Genomic DNA, 17,819 nt, shown 5'->3' with positions numbered 1-17,819 from the left:
GGGATGGGTGTCACCCCTGCCCTGGGTGGTCTGGGCACCAACAAGGCCGTGTGTGTAGCTTGGCTACAGTGGGTGCCGAGGCAGAGGGCCAGCACTAGGGGCGGAGGCAGTGCCATGTGGGGTGCGTCCTTCCCAGTGGGAGACCGCAGACGTAGGAGCTGTGGCAGCAGCTCAGCCTGGTGCCCCTCCCCTTTCCTCTCCCAGGCCCAGGGCTCCAGCCAGGACATCTCTGGGTTCCTAGAGGGTGCCTTGGGGTGTGGGACGCTGCCAGCCTCCTGGACGCCCTGACCTGGCCTCTTCCTCTGGAGAAGGGCCTTTGGCAGCCCCAGGGCTGAGGTGGACAAGCCCCAGAGGCACTGGAGGGGTCCATGGCTCCCCCTTCCCACTCCATCCCTATCTACTGGAGCCGCCGCCCCGCTGCCTTGGTCACAGCTGCCAGGGCCTCCCAGGACGCAGGTCTGCAGCCTGGACCTGGTGCTGGGCCCTCACTCGCACTGTCCCTCTCTGGGAGTGCTCACCCCACACCTCACCGTGCCCTGAGGGCACCCGCTGACCCTGTAATGGCAGTTTAGGGCACCCCCGGAAGCTCCTGCACCCCTCCCCCGATCTCCCTGGTTCCCACAGTCTGTGCTTCCAGGCCTGCACTGCTGGGGTCTTGGGAGATGCCAGCCCACCAGGAGCTGTGTCTGCGGGTCCCATGCCCCCGTCCCCAGGGCCAGGCCTGGCGCTGAGTATGGACACCCTGTGTGTAGTGGTCCTCAGTCGGGCCAGCTCCGGAGGCCCTGTGCGTGGTGAGGCCGGTGTGGCCGACGTGAGGACACGGCAGTGCGGGCCGGTGAGCTCCCGGGTCCCGGGTGGAATTTGGACTTGCCTCCTCTTTGGAGCTCGCTGTTTACCAGCTGGCCAGGCCACCTCCCCGGAGAGTTGGTACAGGGGGAGGGGGGCAGCCCTTCTCCGGGGGCTCCCGCTCTGGCAGGCACACAGCCCTCCTAGCGGTGGGACCTCAGGCTGCGGTCACGCCCCCGGGCTGGGATCCCGGCCCCACCCCACTAGCACATGACCTGAAGGAAGAGCCTGATCTCCCGGAGCCTACCCAAGTCACCCCTGGACTGCTGGTCCCAAGTCTCCCTGCCAGCGCCGGCGCCTGGGTGCACGTGATTTCCCACAAGGAGGCCCCGCCACTGGGACGGCAGGGTGGTGGGGAAGCGGCCTCTGGCGTTGTGCTTGGGGCAGCCATGGGCCCACACTTCCCATCAGAACCTCCGTGGGGGTCTCCCAGTGGGGCGGTGTCTCCCCAGCCTGGCCGCGGGACAGGCCAGCTCTTGGGGTCAGTTGCTGGTGGCACGGCAGCGGCTCTGCCGGCAGGGGTGCATGTTCAGCAGGCAGTGTGTCCGTGCTTCTGATGTGCTCCCCGCGTGTGGCGTGCTCCCTCGCAGGCTTCCGTGCCACGTGCTGCCAGGACGCCTAGCTGAGCTGCCTGTGCAGGTGACACGTGGAGGTGCTGCCGCAGGGTCACGCGTGGCCCTGCCGGCCTGGTGGCCTGGGGCCTCCTGGTGCAGCCCGAGCCGGCGCTGTGTGGTGCGCATACCCGTGCGCTGACAGCCCACATCTGGGCTGTGCCGAAGGAGCAGAGCGGGCGGGGGGGGGGGGGGGCGCAGCAGATCGTGGCGGGGACAGGCCTCCAGCCTTGTGCGCTCTCACGCTGTGGCCTTCCGGCTGCGATGGGGCTCAGCCTCTGCTGCACTGGCTTTTATTAGTAAGATCTGGTGACACACCATGGCCCTCCCCTTGCAGGGCCGGCTGGATAGCCCCCTTGTAGCCGGACTGAGCTGGGGATCCGCCCCCCCTGTTGGGACCACCCACCTGCACAGGGAGCCCGCTGAGGCTCACACAGAGGCCACCTCTGCCCTCGGGCCCCTGTCCCTTGTCCCCTCGCCGGGGCTGGGAGGACCCGCTGGAGGCCAGGGACTTGTCGGGTCCCCTGATAGGCCTCAGATGTGGGCCTGGGCCTGAAATGGGACGGAGTGAGGCTTCAGACCCTGAGCTCTGGCTCATCAGGTGTTTCCAGAGCCGGTGGGGACTTTGGGGGCCTTAGGGCCTGGGGGGAGCGCCTGGGCACAGGGCCGGGCAGGGGCCTCCTTGGTGGATACATTCCACGGCCGGGGCTGCAGGGCCTTGGGGCCGGTGGGGTGGGCTAGGGCTGAGAAACAGCAGCTGTAGGGCTGGGAGGGGTGGGTGGACAGGGCCCCCCCAGCCCCGTGCACGTGTGCCCACGCCAAGTCCTCACAGCACAGTGCTTGAGGCGCGCTCAGGTGGCGGACGGCCAGCGCTGTGGCGCGCGGTCAGGATACGGGCCCCAGCGCCTTGTCTCGCCTGACTGAGTGCTGACATCACTTCCATCACAGACGGAAAATTCCATTTGGTCAGAGCCCAGATGCTGATCAAACATTTCCCATTCAGAGGGGACGCCAGGCTGTTGAAAGGGAAGGCGGGGCCGCCACGGGAACGCCAGGGGAAGGCTGTTCTCTGGACGAGGGCAGAGGTCAGGCCAGGCCCGCTGGCCCCTGGGCAGGAGGAAGCAGCCGCCCGCTGCCGGGTGCCCCAGGCCTGGCCCCGGCACCCACGTGGGCTCTGCTGGTCTGCAGCAGTGGGCTGGGACCCTGTGTCATCCAGGAAGAGGGTGCTGACACCTCTCCACAGGGCTGAGTGAGGCTGTCCTGGTGGAGGCCCCGCAGCCTGCCTCCCGGGGCTGTGCCAGGGGCCCACGAGCAGCCCAGTGGGGTCCAGGTTTAAGGCTGGCCTCGTCCAGGAGGAAGCCGTCCTGCCAGAGAGGGAGCTGGCCCAGGCTGTCAGAGCTTGGGGTGGGGGGCAGGGGCCCCATGTTTCCGAGTGTCCACTGTGGGCCAGGCCTCAGGGCCAGAGGGGGCACCACCCCAGCTAAATTGATGAGCTGAGCGAGGCCTTTCCAGCGCCCCCTAGGGGAGGTGTGGGCAGACAGACCTGGCGCTTAAAGGATGGAAACAGGGCCCTGTCATCACGGTCAGGAAGGGCTTTCTGGAGCTGGGCAGACAGCACAGGAGGGGAGGGGGCGGAACCCCAGCTGCCCGGATGCCTGGCTTCCTGTGTGTTGGGCTAAAGGGGTGACATATAGCACCTGGGTCTCTGCCTGTCCTTGCCTTCAGGGAAGCCTCTGGAAGTCACTCTCCTGCCCTCAGGTACCCCTCCCGGAGCCCCGGGACACACTCTCACCCTCAAGGCCCTGGACCCGGGGCTCCCCGGCGCTGGGCCTGCCTTGCCCCTGCCTGTCACTTGTTCAGCCCGTGAGGCAGGGGTGCGACAGGAGGCTCCTCCCCCAGGGCTGTGACTCTTAGGGCCCCCAGGCAGGTGGCTGTGGCTGTGCCTGTGCGTGAGGCTGCCCTCGGCTGGCTGACGCCTCTCTCCGCTCCCCGTCGCTGGCAGGGGTCCGATGCCCAGGTGCTTGGGAACCCCTCCCCGCCTGCCCCCCCAAGACCACAGAGCTTCCAGCCACAGGCTGCTGTTGGCACTGCTGCTGGGAGCTCAGGGGCGGCAGCTTCACGTGCGTGTGTGTGAGTGTCAGGATGTGTGTGTGAGTGTACGTGTGTGGGTGTGAGTGAGCATGTGAACACGTGTGGGCATGAATACGCGGGGGTGGGCGTGAACGTGCACACGCCCACTTTGTCCGTGAGCGGCCTGGACTCCCCCCCAGCAGCTGGGACAGCGGCTCCCTTTCCCCAGCCCACCTGGCTGCGTGGGTAGAGCTGGCCTGGGAGCAGTACCCCGAGGGCTCCCCACGGAGGCACTGTTCTAAGTCTTTATGGGTGTTAGCTCATTTCATCTCACAGCAGCCCTGCTAGGTAAGGGAGTGACACCACTGTCCCTGTTCCATACGCGGGGAAACTGAGGCACAGGGACACTGACCCACAGTCACATTCTAGAACCAGGCAAAGCAGCGTTCGAACCCCAGCCCTCTGGTTCCCCTCAAGACTAGCCGCCCCTCTGGGCTGGGCAGGAGCCACTCCCTCACACCTCTGTCCAGCAGCAGGCGGTTCTGCCTCCTGGTGGGGACACCCGGGGTGTCCCTCCCCTCGACCTCTGCTCCTGGGGGACTGGGCACCAGCAGGGACTGCAGCATCGCCATAAGCCGGCCCTTCTCCCACGTGACAGCTGGGAGGGACTGGGAAATGTCACATTCCCAGAAGAGGAAGCCAGGCCTGCGGGAGCCGCACTGGCTCTCACGTGGCAGAGCTGGGAGCAGGCCAGGGGCCTCCCACGGCTGGCTGAAAAGAGCTACTGACAGGTTTCTGGGTTCGTGTTTTAATTATAAAGGTAGTATGGTTCGTGGTTTAGGGAAAAAAAAAAAAGATAACCAAAAAAGGAAAAAAGAAAAAAAAAGAACCCAACAACAAAAAACAAACGAAATCAAAGCTGTAGGAGATCCAAGTGCGCCTCCCGGGTGCCCAGGCCTAGCACGGCGCCTTCTGGGCAGTGTCAGCTGTGGTGGCCTCTGCCCAGAGGGCTCTCCCCCGACCTGCTGGATGACGATGCGCCCTTGCAGACTCGCCCTGCTACTCCTGCCTGTTCTGCTTGTTCTGTTCTTCATGGCCCGGCTCGCATCCAGCAGGCCCCAGCCCCGGCCTCCTGCAGCAGCCGGGCAGCCCCGAGGACGGGGGGTCTGCCTGTCGGGCGCCTGCCAGGCCCTGGCACCTGACACGTTTCCCAGACAAGCGGTGAGTCCAGCTGTGCCCCACCCCGGCCTTGCCCCAGGCGCTAGGATCCAGCTTGGCCAGTGACGCTTATCTTACCTTAGTTTTCTCATCTGGCGAACGGGAGTGGTGGTCCTGGCGCCACCCAGGCGGTGGTCTAGGCCCGCGAGCTCTTTGGCAAGCCCCGATGACCGTGTGAACCCTGGCCTCGTGCGCTGCCAGGCTGGGTGGACTCAGGGCCCCAGCGGGGGTGCCGCCTGCCCTGGGCCCGATTCCCCAGCTTCCTCACCCCAAGAGGGGTTTCCTTGAGGGGGTGCGTGTAGATGTACTGATTTCAGCATCAGCTCCACGCACGCTGTGTTCTGCACGTGGGGGCGGGTGAGGGGATCCGGCAGGAGAGGTGGCGCGAGGTGGGGGGTGGTAGGCGGGCTCCGGCTGCGGCAGGAGGGGCAGCGGTCGCTGCCAGCGCTCGGCCGAGCTGGGGCTGGCGGGGGCCAGGCTGGTGAATGGGGCTCGTCGCTGGTGGAGACGTCTAGGCAGGCGTGTGGCGTGGTCTGACTGAGGATTTAGGGGAGCAGCCCGCAGGCGGGGGCGGCAGGGCCTGCAGCCGCTGTGCTTGGTCTCCAGCTCGTGTGTGTGAAGGCGGAGCCCACGAGGCGGTGCTGTTCTCGCACCCTGCTGTGTGCTGTGGGCTGGGGCGGGGTTTGTGGCTGACACTAGGCCCCTAAGGTGAGTCCCTTCCCCCATGACTGGCGCCTGTCCCTGTGACGGCCCTTGATTTCCACCGGAGACCCCCTGCTGTGGCCTGGCTGGTGTCCCTATGTGACCTTGGACAACCTCTCTCCCCCCGCCACTGGCCTCGGGGTCCCCTCTGTGACGCGAGCACCCTGGGCCCGCTCCCTTCCCCCACCCAGCTGGTGGGCCAGGGTGGCCAGGTCCTGTCAGACCCTCCTGCCTGTGCTGCAGCCCCGTGGCGGTGCCCCGGCCTTTCCCAAGAGGGTGCCCCGTGCTGGACCTCACGCGGGAGGGCAGAGGCCCAGCCTCCAAACAGCACATCGGCCCCAGGGCACCCGCGTGGCTTTGGATCATGGCTGGAGGTGCAGGCCCCGGTCAGGGGGAAGGTGGGAGAGCCCTGCCTCGGGTGTGGGGGTCATCAGGGATGGAGGGCTGGGCAGGATGGCTGCTGGGAGGGCAGGGGGTGCCGTCCTGCATGCGCCGCCTGGCAGCTGTCTCCTGGGAGACAGCCGCTGGGCACCAGCGCTGTGATCCAGCGGTCCCAGTGCCTCTGTGGCTGAGCCTCTGGTCCCGAGGGGGCCCCGCAGGGGGCAGGCGGGCCTGGGGCGTTCCACCCCCCGGTGGCTCCCTAGGCTCACGGCCACATCGCTGAGTGTCAGGATGCGAAGAGGGTGTTTCCAGGTCCCCCTGAGGTCTGCTTGTCTCTGTAGTAGTGCCGGCAGGGGCAGCTAAGGGGTGTCCATGGTCGCACCACCGTGGGGTGGGCACCTCTCTGTGGTACTTACTTGGACCCCCCACGAGGTGTGCACGGTCAGGGCTAGCCTGCTGCCCTGCAGCCCTGTGTCAGCTGCCACTCAACCCAGCAAAGCACGTGTGGCCAGAAAGCCTGTGATGTGGGCGCATGGGTTCTTCCTCCTTACCTCCTCTGAGGCTGTTTTTTGTTTGTTTGTTTGGGGTTTTTTTTGCGGTACGCGGGCCTCTCACTGCTGTGGCCTCTCCTGTTGCGGAGCACAGGCTCCGGACGCGCAGGCTCAGCGGCCATGGCTCACGGGCCTAGCCGCTCCGCGGCGTGTGGGATCTTCCCGGACCGGGGCACGAACCTGTGTCCCCTGCATCGGCAGGCGGACTCTCAACCACTGCGCCACCAGGGAAGCCCTGAGGCTGTTTTTTTAACTGGTGAAATGGTGGTGAAGCACTGGGCCAGGCAAACTGAAGAGCGTGGTGCCCAGGCCAGGCCGGGCTGGTGCCTGTTGTGACAGATGAAGGCTCTGGGCTGTGTCCCTGTTACCCTGTCCACCTGAGGCCCCAGCCCAGGACTGAGCCCGCAGCGCGTGTCACCGCTGGATCCAGTCAGCTGCTTTCCGTGGGGGACGCTGGCCTCAGTGACAGAAGGGTGCTGGGGGGCAGTTCCTCGTCCCCTGGTGCCTCCTGGGATGTGGTCGGAGCGTGCTGGCCCTTCAGGCTGCCCGGGGCTCAGGGGCTCACAGAGGCAGTCAGATCCAGAGTAGTCTCCGCACTCAGGGTGAGGATGGTGACAGTGCTGACGGCCCCACACCCAGGGCCCTGCCGCAGGTGTGGGTGGCCTTCCCTGAGACTCTGTGCCTACCTCTTGTGGGGAGGCAGCATCACCCCCTGTTTACAAAAGAGAAACTGAGGCTCAGGGAGAGTAAGGGCCTTCCCTGGCCACGTGGCCAGTCAGCAACTGTGCTGGCCCTGCCCAGGGTCCCCCGCCAGCACCTCCTCACAGCGCCTGGGCCGGAATCCCTGTTCAAAGATATGTGCCTTGGGCTCTGGGGCCCAGGAGGTGGTGGGCTCCCGTGGGGAGCACACAGGGCCTGGGCAGGGTTAGGAGAAGGGATCCCATGGTCTTGCCCACCTGGGCCCTCCCAGTGGGGCTTAGAGTCTTGGTGTCTAGGAATGAAGACATGAGTCAGGGGTCCCGAGTCTGGGGTCCTGAGTCTGGGTGACCACAGGCACATCACCCAGGTGCTGGGAGCCTCTATCCCCAGGGCTGGGGGAGGGTTCAGTGGGAGAGCGTGCCGGTCCCGTGGCCCAGGCGCAGGTGGAATTCGCTGGTACTGCAGTTGGGTGCAGAGCCAGGGCGGGGGTCCACACCTCCAGCACCACTTCCCAACCTCCCTCAGGCTCTGCTGCTGCTGGGGGCGGCTGCGCTGGCCTGCCTCGCCCTGGACCTCCTCTTCCTGCTTGTCTACTCCTTCTGGCTGTGCTGCCGGCGGCGCAAGAGCGAGGAGCACCTGGACGCCGACTGCTGCTGCACCGCGTGGTGCGTCATCATCGCCACTCTGGTCTGCAGGTGAGCGCGCGGGGCGGGCCGGTGGGGGCGTGGCCAGCGAGGGGCGCGGCCAGACTGGGAGGGGTGACTGGGCCGAGAGGAGAGGGGCCGGGTGGACCGGCCGGGGGCGGGGCGGGGGCGGGGCAAACTGGGGGCGGAGCGGGCCGGGGCTCCCGGGCCTGTGCCCTCATGCGGCCCCGCCCTGTCCCAGCGCCGGTATCGCCGTGGGGTTCTACGGCAATGGGGAGACCAGTGACGGCATACATCGGGCCACCTACTCGCTCCGCCACGCCAACCGCACGGTGGCGGGGGTCCAGGACCGCGTGAGTGGCCGCATGGGAGGGGCCTCTTTTCCTGCTCCTAAACTGCGTGTGTGCGCGTGTGCCCCAGTGTGTGGGAGCGAGGCGTGGGCGTGTGTGGGAGCGGGCCCGTGCCCCGGCTCACGCCACCCCGAACCTGGCGCAGGTGTGGGACACCGCAGCTGCCCTGAACCGCTCGGCGGAGCCCAGCCTGCAGAGCCTGGAGCGGCAGCTGGCCGCCCGGCCAGAGCCCCTGCGGGCGGTCCAGCGGCTGCAGAGCCTGCTCGAAACGCTGCTGGGCTACACGGCTGCCATCCCATTTTGGAGGAACCCAGCCGTGTCTCTGGAGGCGCTGGCCGAGCAGGTGGACCTCTATGACTGGTACAGGTGCGGCCCTCTTTCCTTCCTGCCCCGCTCGGTTCCCACTAGTCTCTATGGGCCAGTCGGCGCCCAGCTCCCAGTGCCTGAGGTCTTTTGGGGCAAGGGGCTGGGGCCACTGGTGGTCACTGTGGCAGGAGTCCCCCATGGGGACATACGTTGCAAGAGTGAGGGCAGCCTCCACATCCCAGAACTGCCTGTGGAAGCTCCTCTGGGCTGTTTGCCTGGCTCCGCCCCAGCACCCCCTTTCTGCCGCCGTGGGATTGGGCCCCTGTGCCCGGCCCATGTGTGCGCTGTGCCCCCAGGTGGCTGGGCTACTTGGGCCTGCTGCTGTTCGACGTGGCCATCTGCCTCCTGGTACTGGTCGGCCTCATCCGCAGCTCCAAGGGGATCCTGGTCGGGTGAGTCTGTGGGCCCTCAGGGCAGGGGGAGGGGGTGGGGCACCTGCAGCGCCATGTCCCCCGAGTCAGCCCTGTCCCACCCTCCTGTCTGTGGGTCCAGCCTGGCACGGGGTGCAGCCCTCATCCCGGCCTGGAGGGTGCTGACTGACTCTCTTTGCCCCAAGGGTCTGCCTGCTGGGGGTCCTGGCCCTAATCATCAGCTGGGGCGCACTGGGCTTGGAGCTGGCCGTGTCTGTGGTAGGTGATGGAGAGCACAGGTGGTCCCCGTCTGCTGGCCAAGCACGGGGGGTGGGGTGGGGGATGCCACACTCATCACCCCTCCCCTCTTCCCCTGGGGGCCTGTCGCGGGCACACGGCCCGTCAGTCCCCGCCGCCCGCAGACTCACGCCACCTTCCTGAGCCAAATGCAGACCCTGGGGGACCAGGCTCCACCCCTGAGAGCCGAGGGGTCTGGGGCGGGGGGACGCCCAGCTCAGTCATCCCATCCTCCTTGCCTGCACCCACCCCAGGGCTCCAGCGACTTCTGCGTGGACCCCGACACCTACGTGACCAGGATGGTGGAGGAGCACTCGGTGCTGAGCGGGGGTGAGTCTGCAGTTGTGTCCCAGCAGTCCCAGCCACACGTGAGTGCCAGCTGCCGCCTGCAGGGCCACAGGCCATCTGGGTCAGGCCTTGCGCTGGCTCCGTTGACAGGTGGCGAAAGTCAAGCGTGGGGCTTCCTTATGTTTCCGACATAAGTTCCGCAGGAACCCAGATCTTGGCGGCCAAGTATGGGTGCGGCGCGGAGAGGCTGCGCTGGGCCGTGATGGACCTCACTCCTGGCCCACGTCGTGCACTGGATCCCAGAGAGCCGCCAAGAAGGGACCAGAGAGCACAGGGCGGGTGTGGGGGGGCAGGTGTTAGGCAGTTGGGGTCCAAGGCTTCTTCCCCAGCTCTGGCTGGGCTTGAAAGATCTTAGGTTTTCAAAATCAGAATTATAAGTGAATCCCCATCTCTGAACGTTGGACACTGAATCAACACCTGTTTTAATGGGGATGAGCAGGCCACCTGCACGCTCCGGCTTCATGCCCCCCCTTTTTGGGGTGACATTCTGGCCTAAGAACTGTTCTGCCCAACTGGCCTGGGAGCAGATGCCCACCCAGGTGACCTCTGACTCCTTGCCCACCCCCAGTGCCCTGTCTGCTGCTCCCCAGGGAGGGGAGATACGAGGCCGCCCCCCAAGAGAGAACTGTGCACATTTCAGGAACATGGCTCAGAGGAGAAGGTCCTGGGCCCTGGCCCCAGGCTCCCTGGAGACCATGTGCCCCCTCACACCTGCACGCTCACAGATACAGACAGGTGCACACGTGTAAATGTGCACACATGTGCAGACGTGCGCATAGACACCCACGTGTGCAGACATACACGTGTCCACAGATACACCTACACACACAACACGCAGACACAGCCGCACACATGCAGATAGGTGCGCGCACACGTGTACTTGCACACGTGCAGATACTGGCATACACATAAATATATACAAGCAAGCACACGTGTGTCTAGCATACATGCAGGCGTGGAGACACCCATATACACGTATACACAAACACGCACGTGTAGACATACATCACATGCAGACGCACACAGCACACGCGGACGGCTGGAGTGGCTCAGCCGCCCTGACCTCTCTCCACAGACATCCTTCAGTACTACCTGGCCTGCTCACCCCGTGCCGCCAACCCCTTCCAGCAGGTGAGAGCTCGGCTGCTCCGGCCCCGCAGAGCATCTGGTCCCCTGGCCCCTGCCCCCAGGTGCCCGCAGACCACGAGGCCCACTCTCACACCTCGTCGGGCCCCTGGGGCCCCAGGAGCTGTCGGGGGGCAGTTGGGCGAACGCCACGCTGACATTGCTAACTGCCCCCGGGGTTACCACCCTGACAACCTCAGCGCAAGCCTTTTGGGGTGGCCTGCTTAATGCCCTCGCATCCCTGGGACTCCTTTCATTTCTCAGGCTGCCCCAGCCATCCCTATAGGGCAAAGCCGATTGTCTGGCGGGTGTGGGAGGAGCCCAGGGAAGCCCCATGGAAGCAGGGGTCCTGTGCCTGCTCTGTGGAATACCTGGATGGATGTTGTCATGATGGAATTTGAAGGGAAGCCATGTAGCCCTCTGCCTGTCATTCCACATAACTGTGTGGCCCTCTGGGGTCCTCAGCACTGTTTATCTGCTCTAAAGATGCTGTATTTTCACTGTGTTGCCTCTGGGGTGTGTGGTCATCTGGGGGGCCAAGAAGAGGCGTCCCACAGGCCCACAGAGCAGACTGCCGGGCACAGCCATCCCACCCCATGAGCTCGTGGCCTCACAGGCTGGACGCCCCTTGGGCCGGCAGAAGCCAAGGGCACTGGAGCTGGCCTGCGCCGCGTGTGGGTGGGGCCCTCGGGGAGGGAGAGACAGCTGCCCCCACCCCCGCTGGAATCAGCCGGCCTCTCTGTGGAGCAGAAGCTGTCGGGCAGCCACAAGGCTCTGGTGGAGATGCAGGACGTGGTGGCTGAGCTCCTGAAGACCGTCCCGCGGGAGCACCCGGCCGCCAAGGTGAGGGGTTGTGGGTGTGGTCAGTGGAGCCAGTGGGATCCCTCTTCGCATCACGAAAGGGAGGTGGGGTGCAGACACTGCTCAGGCTGCCTCCCGCGGGACCCTGCTGGGGGGTCTGGCCTTCTCTGCCACCTGCCATCCTTCCCCTCACGTCCCCGAGGATTTTTGGTAGGTTTTACAATGCAGACACACACACACACACACACACTCACACACACACATACACTGTAGGACCAGTCTCACTCTGCACAGAGTATCTTGGACAGTGTTTTGTCCTTTAAGATATTCTGAAAATTTCCATTGTCTTAAACTGTTCCTTAAAACGTGATTTTTAAAAGAACCAGGCCCGTGTTAGGGGACACGCGGGCGTTTGCTGTTTCTCCCGTTACAACGAAGGCCCCGCCCTGGTGGCCACGTGGGCAGGTGCTGTGCGTCCGTCTCCTCGCTGTCCCCCTCACGTCTTCAGCAGCCCCCTGAGACCAGGGCACAGACTTGGGGGTCCCCCTTTTTCAAAGCCAAGGGTCCTCAGGGCCTGTGCCAGGACTGTGGGGGTCAAGGGGGTCTCGACGGCAGGGTGTGGGGTGGAGGGAGGCCTGTGGCAGGCTCAGGACCCTTTCCGGAACGTTGTGCTGACCTTGTGTGGTCCACGCCCTCCAGGACCCCCTGCTCCGTGTCCAGGAGGTGCTGAACGGCACGGAGGTGAACCTGCAGCACCTCACCGCCTTGGTGGACTGCCGCAGCCTGCACCTGGTGAGAGCCATCTCCTAGGGCCGGCCCATGGCTGGGCAGGCACGGAGCGGCAGGGAGCAGTGGGGAACAGCTAGGGGCAGAGTAAGGGGAGGGGGAGTGGCTAGGGGAGGGGTGGGGGAGGGCAGGGGGAGGGGAGCAGCTAGGAGGGGTGGGGGAGGGGAGCGGGTAGGTGAGGGAGGGGGAGCAGCTAGGCAAGGGCAGGGGGAGGGGAGCGGCTAGGTGGGGGAGGGGAGCAGCTAGGAGGGGTGGGGGGGCAGGGGAGGGGAGCGGCTAGGGGGAGGGGAGCAGCTAGGTGGGGGAGGGGAGCAGCTAGGAGGGGTGGGGGGCAGGGGAGGGCAGCGGCTAGGTGGGGGAGGGGAGCGGCTAGGGGGAGCGTGGGGGAGGAGGGGGGGGGAGCAGTCACAGGGCCTCTGCCCAGCCTCGAGTGGGGGCGGTGCAGGCTGCTGGGGGCTCCCTGTGCACAGTTCATCTCACCCTGTGCTTCCCCGTCTCTCTCTCGCTCTCTCTCTTTCTCTCTCTCTCTCTCTCTGTCTCTCTCTCTCTCTGTCTCTCTCTCTCTCTGTCTCTCTCTCTCTCTCCACCTCTCTCTCTCTCTCTGTCTCTCTCTCTCTCCCCCTCTCTGTCTCTCTCTCTCTCTCTCCACCTCTCTCCCTCTCTCTCTCTCTCTCTCTCTCTCTCTGTCTCTCTCTCTCCCCCTCTCTGTCTCTCTCTCTCTCTCTCCACCTCTCTCTCTCTCTCTCTCTCTCTCTCTCTGTCTCTCTCTCTCTCTGTCTCTCTCTCTCTCTCTCTCTGTCTCTCTCTCTCTCCACCTCTCTCTCTCTCTCTCTACCCCCTCTCTCTGTCTCTCTTTCTCCACCTCTCTCTCTCTCTCTCTCTCTCTCTCTGTCTCTCTCTCTCTCTGTCTCTCTCTCTCTCTCTCTGTCTCTCTCTCTCTCCACCTCTCTCTCTCTCTCTCTACCCCCTCTCTCTGTCTCTCTTTCTCCACCTCTCTCCCTCTCTCTCTCTCTCTCTCCCCCTCTCTGTCTGTCTCTCTCTCTCTCCACCTCTCTCTCTCTCTCTCTCTCTGTCTGTGTCCCCGTCCGCCTGCCCTCAGGACTACGTGCAGGCCCTCACAGGCTTCTGCTACGATGGCGTCGAGGGCCTCATCTACCTGGCCCTCTTCTCCTTTGTCACAGCCCTCATGTTCAGCTCCATCGTCTGCAGTGTCCCACACACCTGGCAGCAGAAGAGGTGAGGGGCTCAGGGAGGTCCTGGAACCTGGCCCAGGCCACACAGCAGCTGGGCCGTGTCTTCTGGACACCCCATGTCATAGCTAGGAGACAGGCAGGAAGGCCTCCTCACCTCTTGACACTCCCGGGGCCTCTGTAGCAACAGCCCAGAGGCGGTCCTGGTCCAGGCGACACTCGAGTCCGGCGCAGGCAGGGGGAACCGGGGTGCCCTGCCTGCTGCTGCTGGCTCTGTGCCCACAGCCCTCCCCACTTCTGACTGACTGGGCTCAGGATGCCTCATCCGTCCCCCCACCCCTGGGTGCAGGTGTGCAGTGCTGTTGATGGGGGAGACCAGCTGACTGGGGGACTCAGAGCTTCTGCAGGGAGTGCCCCACACGGCCCTGGCCTCCGGGGCCCCCTCAGCTGGGTGACCAGGGTGGCAGCTACCTCCCATGGGCCACTGTGTCTTTATCTTTGAAGTAGTGGTCCTGGTGGCCCCTGCCTCAGTCTCCGTAGTCAGTGCTGGATTGAGTGGTGCACGGGTGTGCCAGGCCCGCCATCCTCGAGCCCCTGTGCTGTGTCTCCCACTTGGGCTGTGGCTGTTTCTTGGCGGCCCACCTTGCCTGGCAAGTAACCCAGCTCAGATCGCTTCCTTTCGTCTGCATTTCTACTCTACTATTTTCTGTTGGGTTGGTGTTGCTGCTGGCGGTGGCAGTAATGGTGACGATGGTGCTAGTCACGGTGGTGCTGGAGGTGGTGTGGTGATTGTGATGCTGAGGATGGGGAGAATGGTGATGACAGTGGTACTCATGGGAGTGGTGATGGGGGCGGTCGTAAAGATGGCAGCTGTAGGGGAGTGGCTGAGAGCACATCCCTGGAACCTCATGGCCTGGATTCAGGTCCTAGCTGTACCCTTGCTCATTGGGTGACCATAGGCAAGTCACTTAACCACTCTGGGCCTCAGTCTCCCTGCCTGTAGGATGGGGGTTAGAAGAGTACAAGCTCTTAGCGTGACGTGAGCCCTAGATGAACCACCGCACGCAAGCGCTCGGCCCTGGGCTTGGCTGGGAATTGGCACTTGGTCAGTTGCTGCTGCGACCCCACTTGTCTCACTACGAGGGGCACGGCGGAGGGACCCTCTGCTCAAGGCCACCCAGCCGGTGGTGGGGAGGTGGGACGTGAGCCCAGGCCTGGCTGGCCTGTACCCTCACCACCAGGCAGCCCAGTCCCAAGTCCCGTCCAGACCAGGCAGCGTGTGAGGCACCACACACCGGAGCACCAGAGGCCTGGCCCACGGCTCCCTGGGCTCGCCCTGCAGCGGCCTGACTGGAGTGGCGGGCAGGGAGTCAGAGGGCGGCGGAGTCTGGAGGACTGGGCTCAGGCCTCCCAGGGCGGGCTGGGACAGCAGGCACCTGGCCCTCTGTGCTCCCCCAGGAGGGGCCCTGTCCCTTTTTTTTAATAGACAGTTGGTGTCCGTGTGCACAGGCGGAGGTGCGGGTTCCTTGGTGTCCCCGGGCGACTTACCCACAGTCCCGTTGTGGGTAGGTGACAGAACCAGGATTGGAAGCAGCTGTGTCTGCACAAGAGCTGAGCCCCTGTGGGTCTTGTGGCTGGCTGCCTCACGCCAGGGCCTGAAGCTCTGCTGGGTCCCTCCCTGCAGGGGCCCTGATGAGGATGGGGGGGAGGAGGCCGCCCCAGGGCCGAGGCCGGCACACGACAGCCTCTACCGCGTCCACATGCCCAGCTTGTACAGCTGCGGCAGCAGCTATGGCAGCGAGACCAGCATCCCGGCCGCAGCACACACTGTCAGCAACGCCCCGGTCACCGAGTACATGTGAGTGAGGCGTGCTGGGAGCGGGCGGGGCAGCCCAGGTTGGGACGGCAGCCCCGAGCCCTGGGATGGGCTGCCTGGGACTCTGTGGCCGGCACGCACGGCTGCCGTGGCTTGGAGTGGGGACGCAGCCCCACCGCAGGGAGCAGGGACTTGAGCTGATGCAGTGGGGAGGGGTGGGGCCTCGGATGGCGGAGGGGCCTTCCCGGGGGCCGTCCGGGCTCTGGGTGGGCTTGACCTGCTCCTCCCACATGCCTGGGTCGAGGCCACGGGGAGGCCACTCTGTCAGATGGAGCGTCTGGTTTCATGCAGGGAATGACGTTGCCAAGGGCCCTGGGCCTGGCCACGTGGTGGGCAGGCAGCCGGCGGGGCCGGGCTGAGGCTGGCCGGTGGCCACCATGGGCCTGCTCGGAGCCCTTCACTGTGTGCCGGGCTCCCGGGACCCCAGGCCCTTGCTGGCGGGCAGTATGCAGAGTGGTGGGGAAGATGTGTGGAGTCCTGCTAGCTCCAGGACGGGCCCCGTTGGCCCAGGGCTGGGACTGCCATGGCCAGTGGGCACTCACAGCCCCCCTTCCTCTCACCTCAGGAGTCAGAATGCCAATTTCCAGAATCCCCGCTGTGAGAACACCCCTCTCATCGGGCGCGAGTCCCCGCCGCCTTCAGTAAGTCTTGGGGCCGGAGGGTGGGTAGGGGCCCCGCCCCGCCGCCTCGTGTCTGCTGTGGTCTTCACAGGCAGTGCAGGCCCTGAGTGTGGGTCCCAGCCAGGGCTCTCAGGCAGGCATCTGGCCTGTGTAGACGGGGCTGGGTGAGCTCACAAGCTTCTGCGAGGGCCCCTGCATCTCTTCCCACCCCAGCCCTGCTTCCTCTTCTTTTCCTTCCTCAACTTCCTGGACTCAAGCCAGGTCTCGTCTCCTGGCTCTTCCATCTGTGCCTGGTGTCCCCTCTGGTCTTGGGAATGAGACACAGAAAGGGGACAGGGTGGGAAAGGAGCTTGTAGAGAGGCCGGGGCCCCTGGAGGGCTTCCTGGAGGTGGTGGGCCTCAGGGAACAGGGCTAGAGAGGCTGAGGGCCACCTTGCTTCAGAAATACCCGCCTGCGCGTGGGGCGGCCCCGTCATGCCCTGCAGCACAGAGCAGGCCTGGGGTGCCCTGGCCCAGGCTGTGCGGGTTCTCAGGCCGTGTCATGCTCGGGCCACCCTCCTGTCGGCACTCTGGTCTGCACCCCAGGCCTGCTGTGGGCCGGCCCTCACCCTGGCGTTGAGGCCCCCCTCTCTCTCTCTTTTTCCTGCACTCCCACCCCGGGCCCTCCTAGCGCTATCTGGCTGCCCTGGACTCTGGCGGCCACACGGGTTGGCAGTTTAAGCCCATGAACAGTGCCTGAACGCTGTGGTGGCTGTGTCCTCAGAGTGACAGGTACTGACCCACCTGGGTCCCCTGCCCTGCACCGCCTGCGCACCCACACCTCCGTGCCTCACACCCTTTGCTCACCGCTAGCCCATCGCCAGCGCTGGCTCATCAGACAGGGCCCAGCGCTGTCTTGGCTCAGCGCCCACGGGGCCAGCTTGCGGCAGTGCAGGTGGGCGGGCTTTGTGGCCCCTAGCCCAGCCACAGAGACCCTGGCCCTGGGCTGTCACCCTCGCATCAGGGGCAGTGAGCCCCTGCACAGAGCCCCCTCCTCACCCCTGGCCCAGCTGCAGCTGGCCCCTGCCCATCCGTCACCTCCCAGCGAGTCGGCCACCCAAACCCGTGTGCGCGTGCACACCTGTGCCTGGCGCCCTGGGGTGCGGCCAGCAGGCCCGGCCCTCGAAGGGCCGCCCCACGTGTCTGGAAGTGCACACAGCCGCGTGCAGAGGGGCACAAAGCCGCTGCGGCCGTCACACCGCGCCACGCACCTGCTCGGGCTCGTCAGCGGTCTGGGCTGCTGCCCACCGCCCCCCAGCCCGTGCTGCACGTCCCTGGAATGACATGGCTCCCAGTGCCCGCCCATCCTCCTCCCAGCTCGCCTTCGTGGCCGCTGACGGGCGCTCACAACCTTCCCCCTTCCAGGAATCCTGGGAGGGCTCTCGGGGCCCAGGGAGATCGTCTGTCCTGATCTGCACACTGCGGTGTGTGGCCTCGGGTTCGGAGCCCCCAGGGATTGCTGGGGGCATGTGGCTGCGGGGTCAGCCTGCCAGGCTCCTTCCCGCTGGCAACCTTGGCACGTGCCTTGGCTTTTGTCCCCCGGATGGGCGTGTGGCCCCTTGCACACTGCTTGGTTTTAGCACACGTCTCTTCCACGTGTGTTCGTTGTGAGCACACGTGCACATGCATGTGTATCAAGTGAGGCCTCCATGCTTCAGGTTGGACAAGAGTGGCCGAGATGTGCTGGCTGTGTCCGTCCCCAGCTGCCTCTGTCCCTGCGTCCGTGACCCACAAGGAGCCCCCAGTTTGGTTCCCATCTGAGTGGGTGGCAGCATCACCCCAGCCTGAGGGGCCTTGGTGGCTTCGGGGTCCTCCCCAGGGGTGACGGGGCAGAGCCGCTGTGGAGGCTTCTCCCTCCTGTGACCTGTGGTGTCCGCCACTCTGGGCCCTTGGGCACAGCCTGAGCCCACACACTCCTCCTGGCCGCCCAGCCAGGATCCCGCAGGGGGA

At 65.4% G+C, this 17,819-nt stretch overlaps 1 protein-coding gene across 4 annotated transcripts in view; it reads left to right on the top strand.

The window, feature by feature from the left end:
* The window catches only part of TTYH3 (tweety family member 3), a 29,272-nt gene that overhangs the window by 7,823 nt on the left and 3,630 nt on the right, over nucleotides 1-17,819 (top strand). For 2 of the 4 annotated variants that reach the window (XM_067705358.1, XM_067705357.1), the window contains exons 2-14: nucleotides 7,604-7,773; nucleotides 7,964-8,075; nucleotides 8,218-8,438; nucleotides 8,735-8,830; nucleotides 8,995-9,067; nucleotides 9,340-9,415; nucleotides 10,509-10,564; nucleotides 11,309-11,401; nucleotides 12,059-12,151; nucleotides 13,245-13,381; nucleotides 15,020-15,193; nucleotides 15,777-15,852; nucleotides 16,501-16,601. In XM_067705358.1, coding sequence (XP_067561459.1) covers nucleotides 7,604-7,773; nucleotides 7,964-8,075; nucleotides 8,218-8,438; nucleotides 8,735-8,830; nucleotides 8,995-9,067; nucleotides 9,340-9,415; nucleotides 10,509-10,564; nucleotides 11,309-11,401; nucleotides 12,059-12,151; nucleotides 13,245-13,381; nucleotides 15,020-15,193; nucleotides 15,777-15,852; nucleotides 16,501-16,569 — 1,446 coding nt within the window. In that variant the 3' untranslated portion in view covers nucleotides 16,570-16,601. The remainder of the gene's footprint in view (nucleotides 1-7,603; nucleotides 7,774-7,963; nucleotides 8,076-8,217; nucleotides 8,439-8,734; nucleotides 8,831-8,994; nucleotides 9,068-9,339; nucleotides 9,416-10,508; nucleotides 10,565-11,308; nucleotides 11,402-12,058; nucleotides 12,152-13,244; nucleotides 13,382-15,019; nucleotides 15,194-15,776; nucleotides 15,853-16,500; nucleotides 16,602-17,819) is intronic. The other 2 variants (XM_067705359.1, XM_067705356.1) reach the window with 1 other exon arrangement.

This window comes from Pseudorca crassidens, chromosome 15 (assembly GCF_039906515.1).
Source record: "Pseudorca crassidens isolate mPseCra1 chromosome 15, mPseCra1.hap1, whole genome shotgun sequence".
Classification (NCBI taxonomy): domain Eukaryota; kingdom Metazoa; phylum Chordata; class Mammalia; order Artiodactyla; family Delphinidae; genus Pseudorca; species Pseudorca crassidens.
This window is presented reverse-complemented; position numbering and strand designations above follow the sequence as displayed.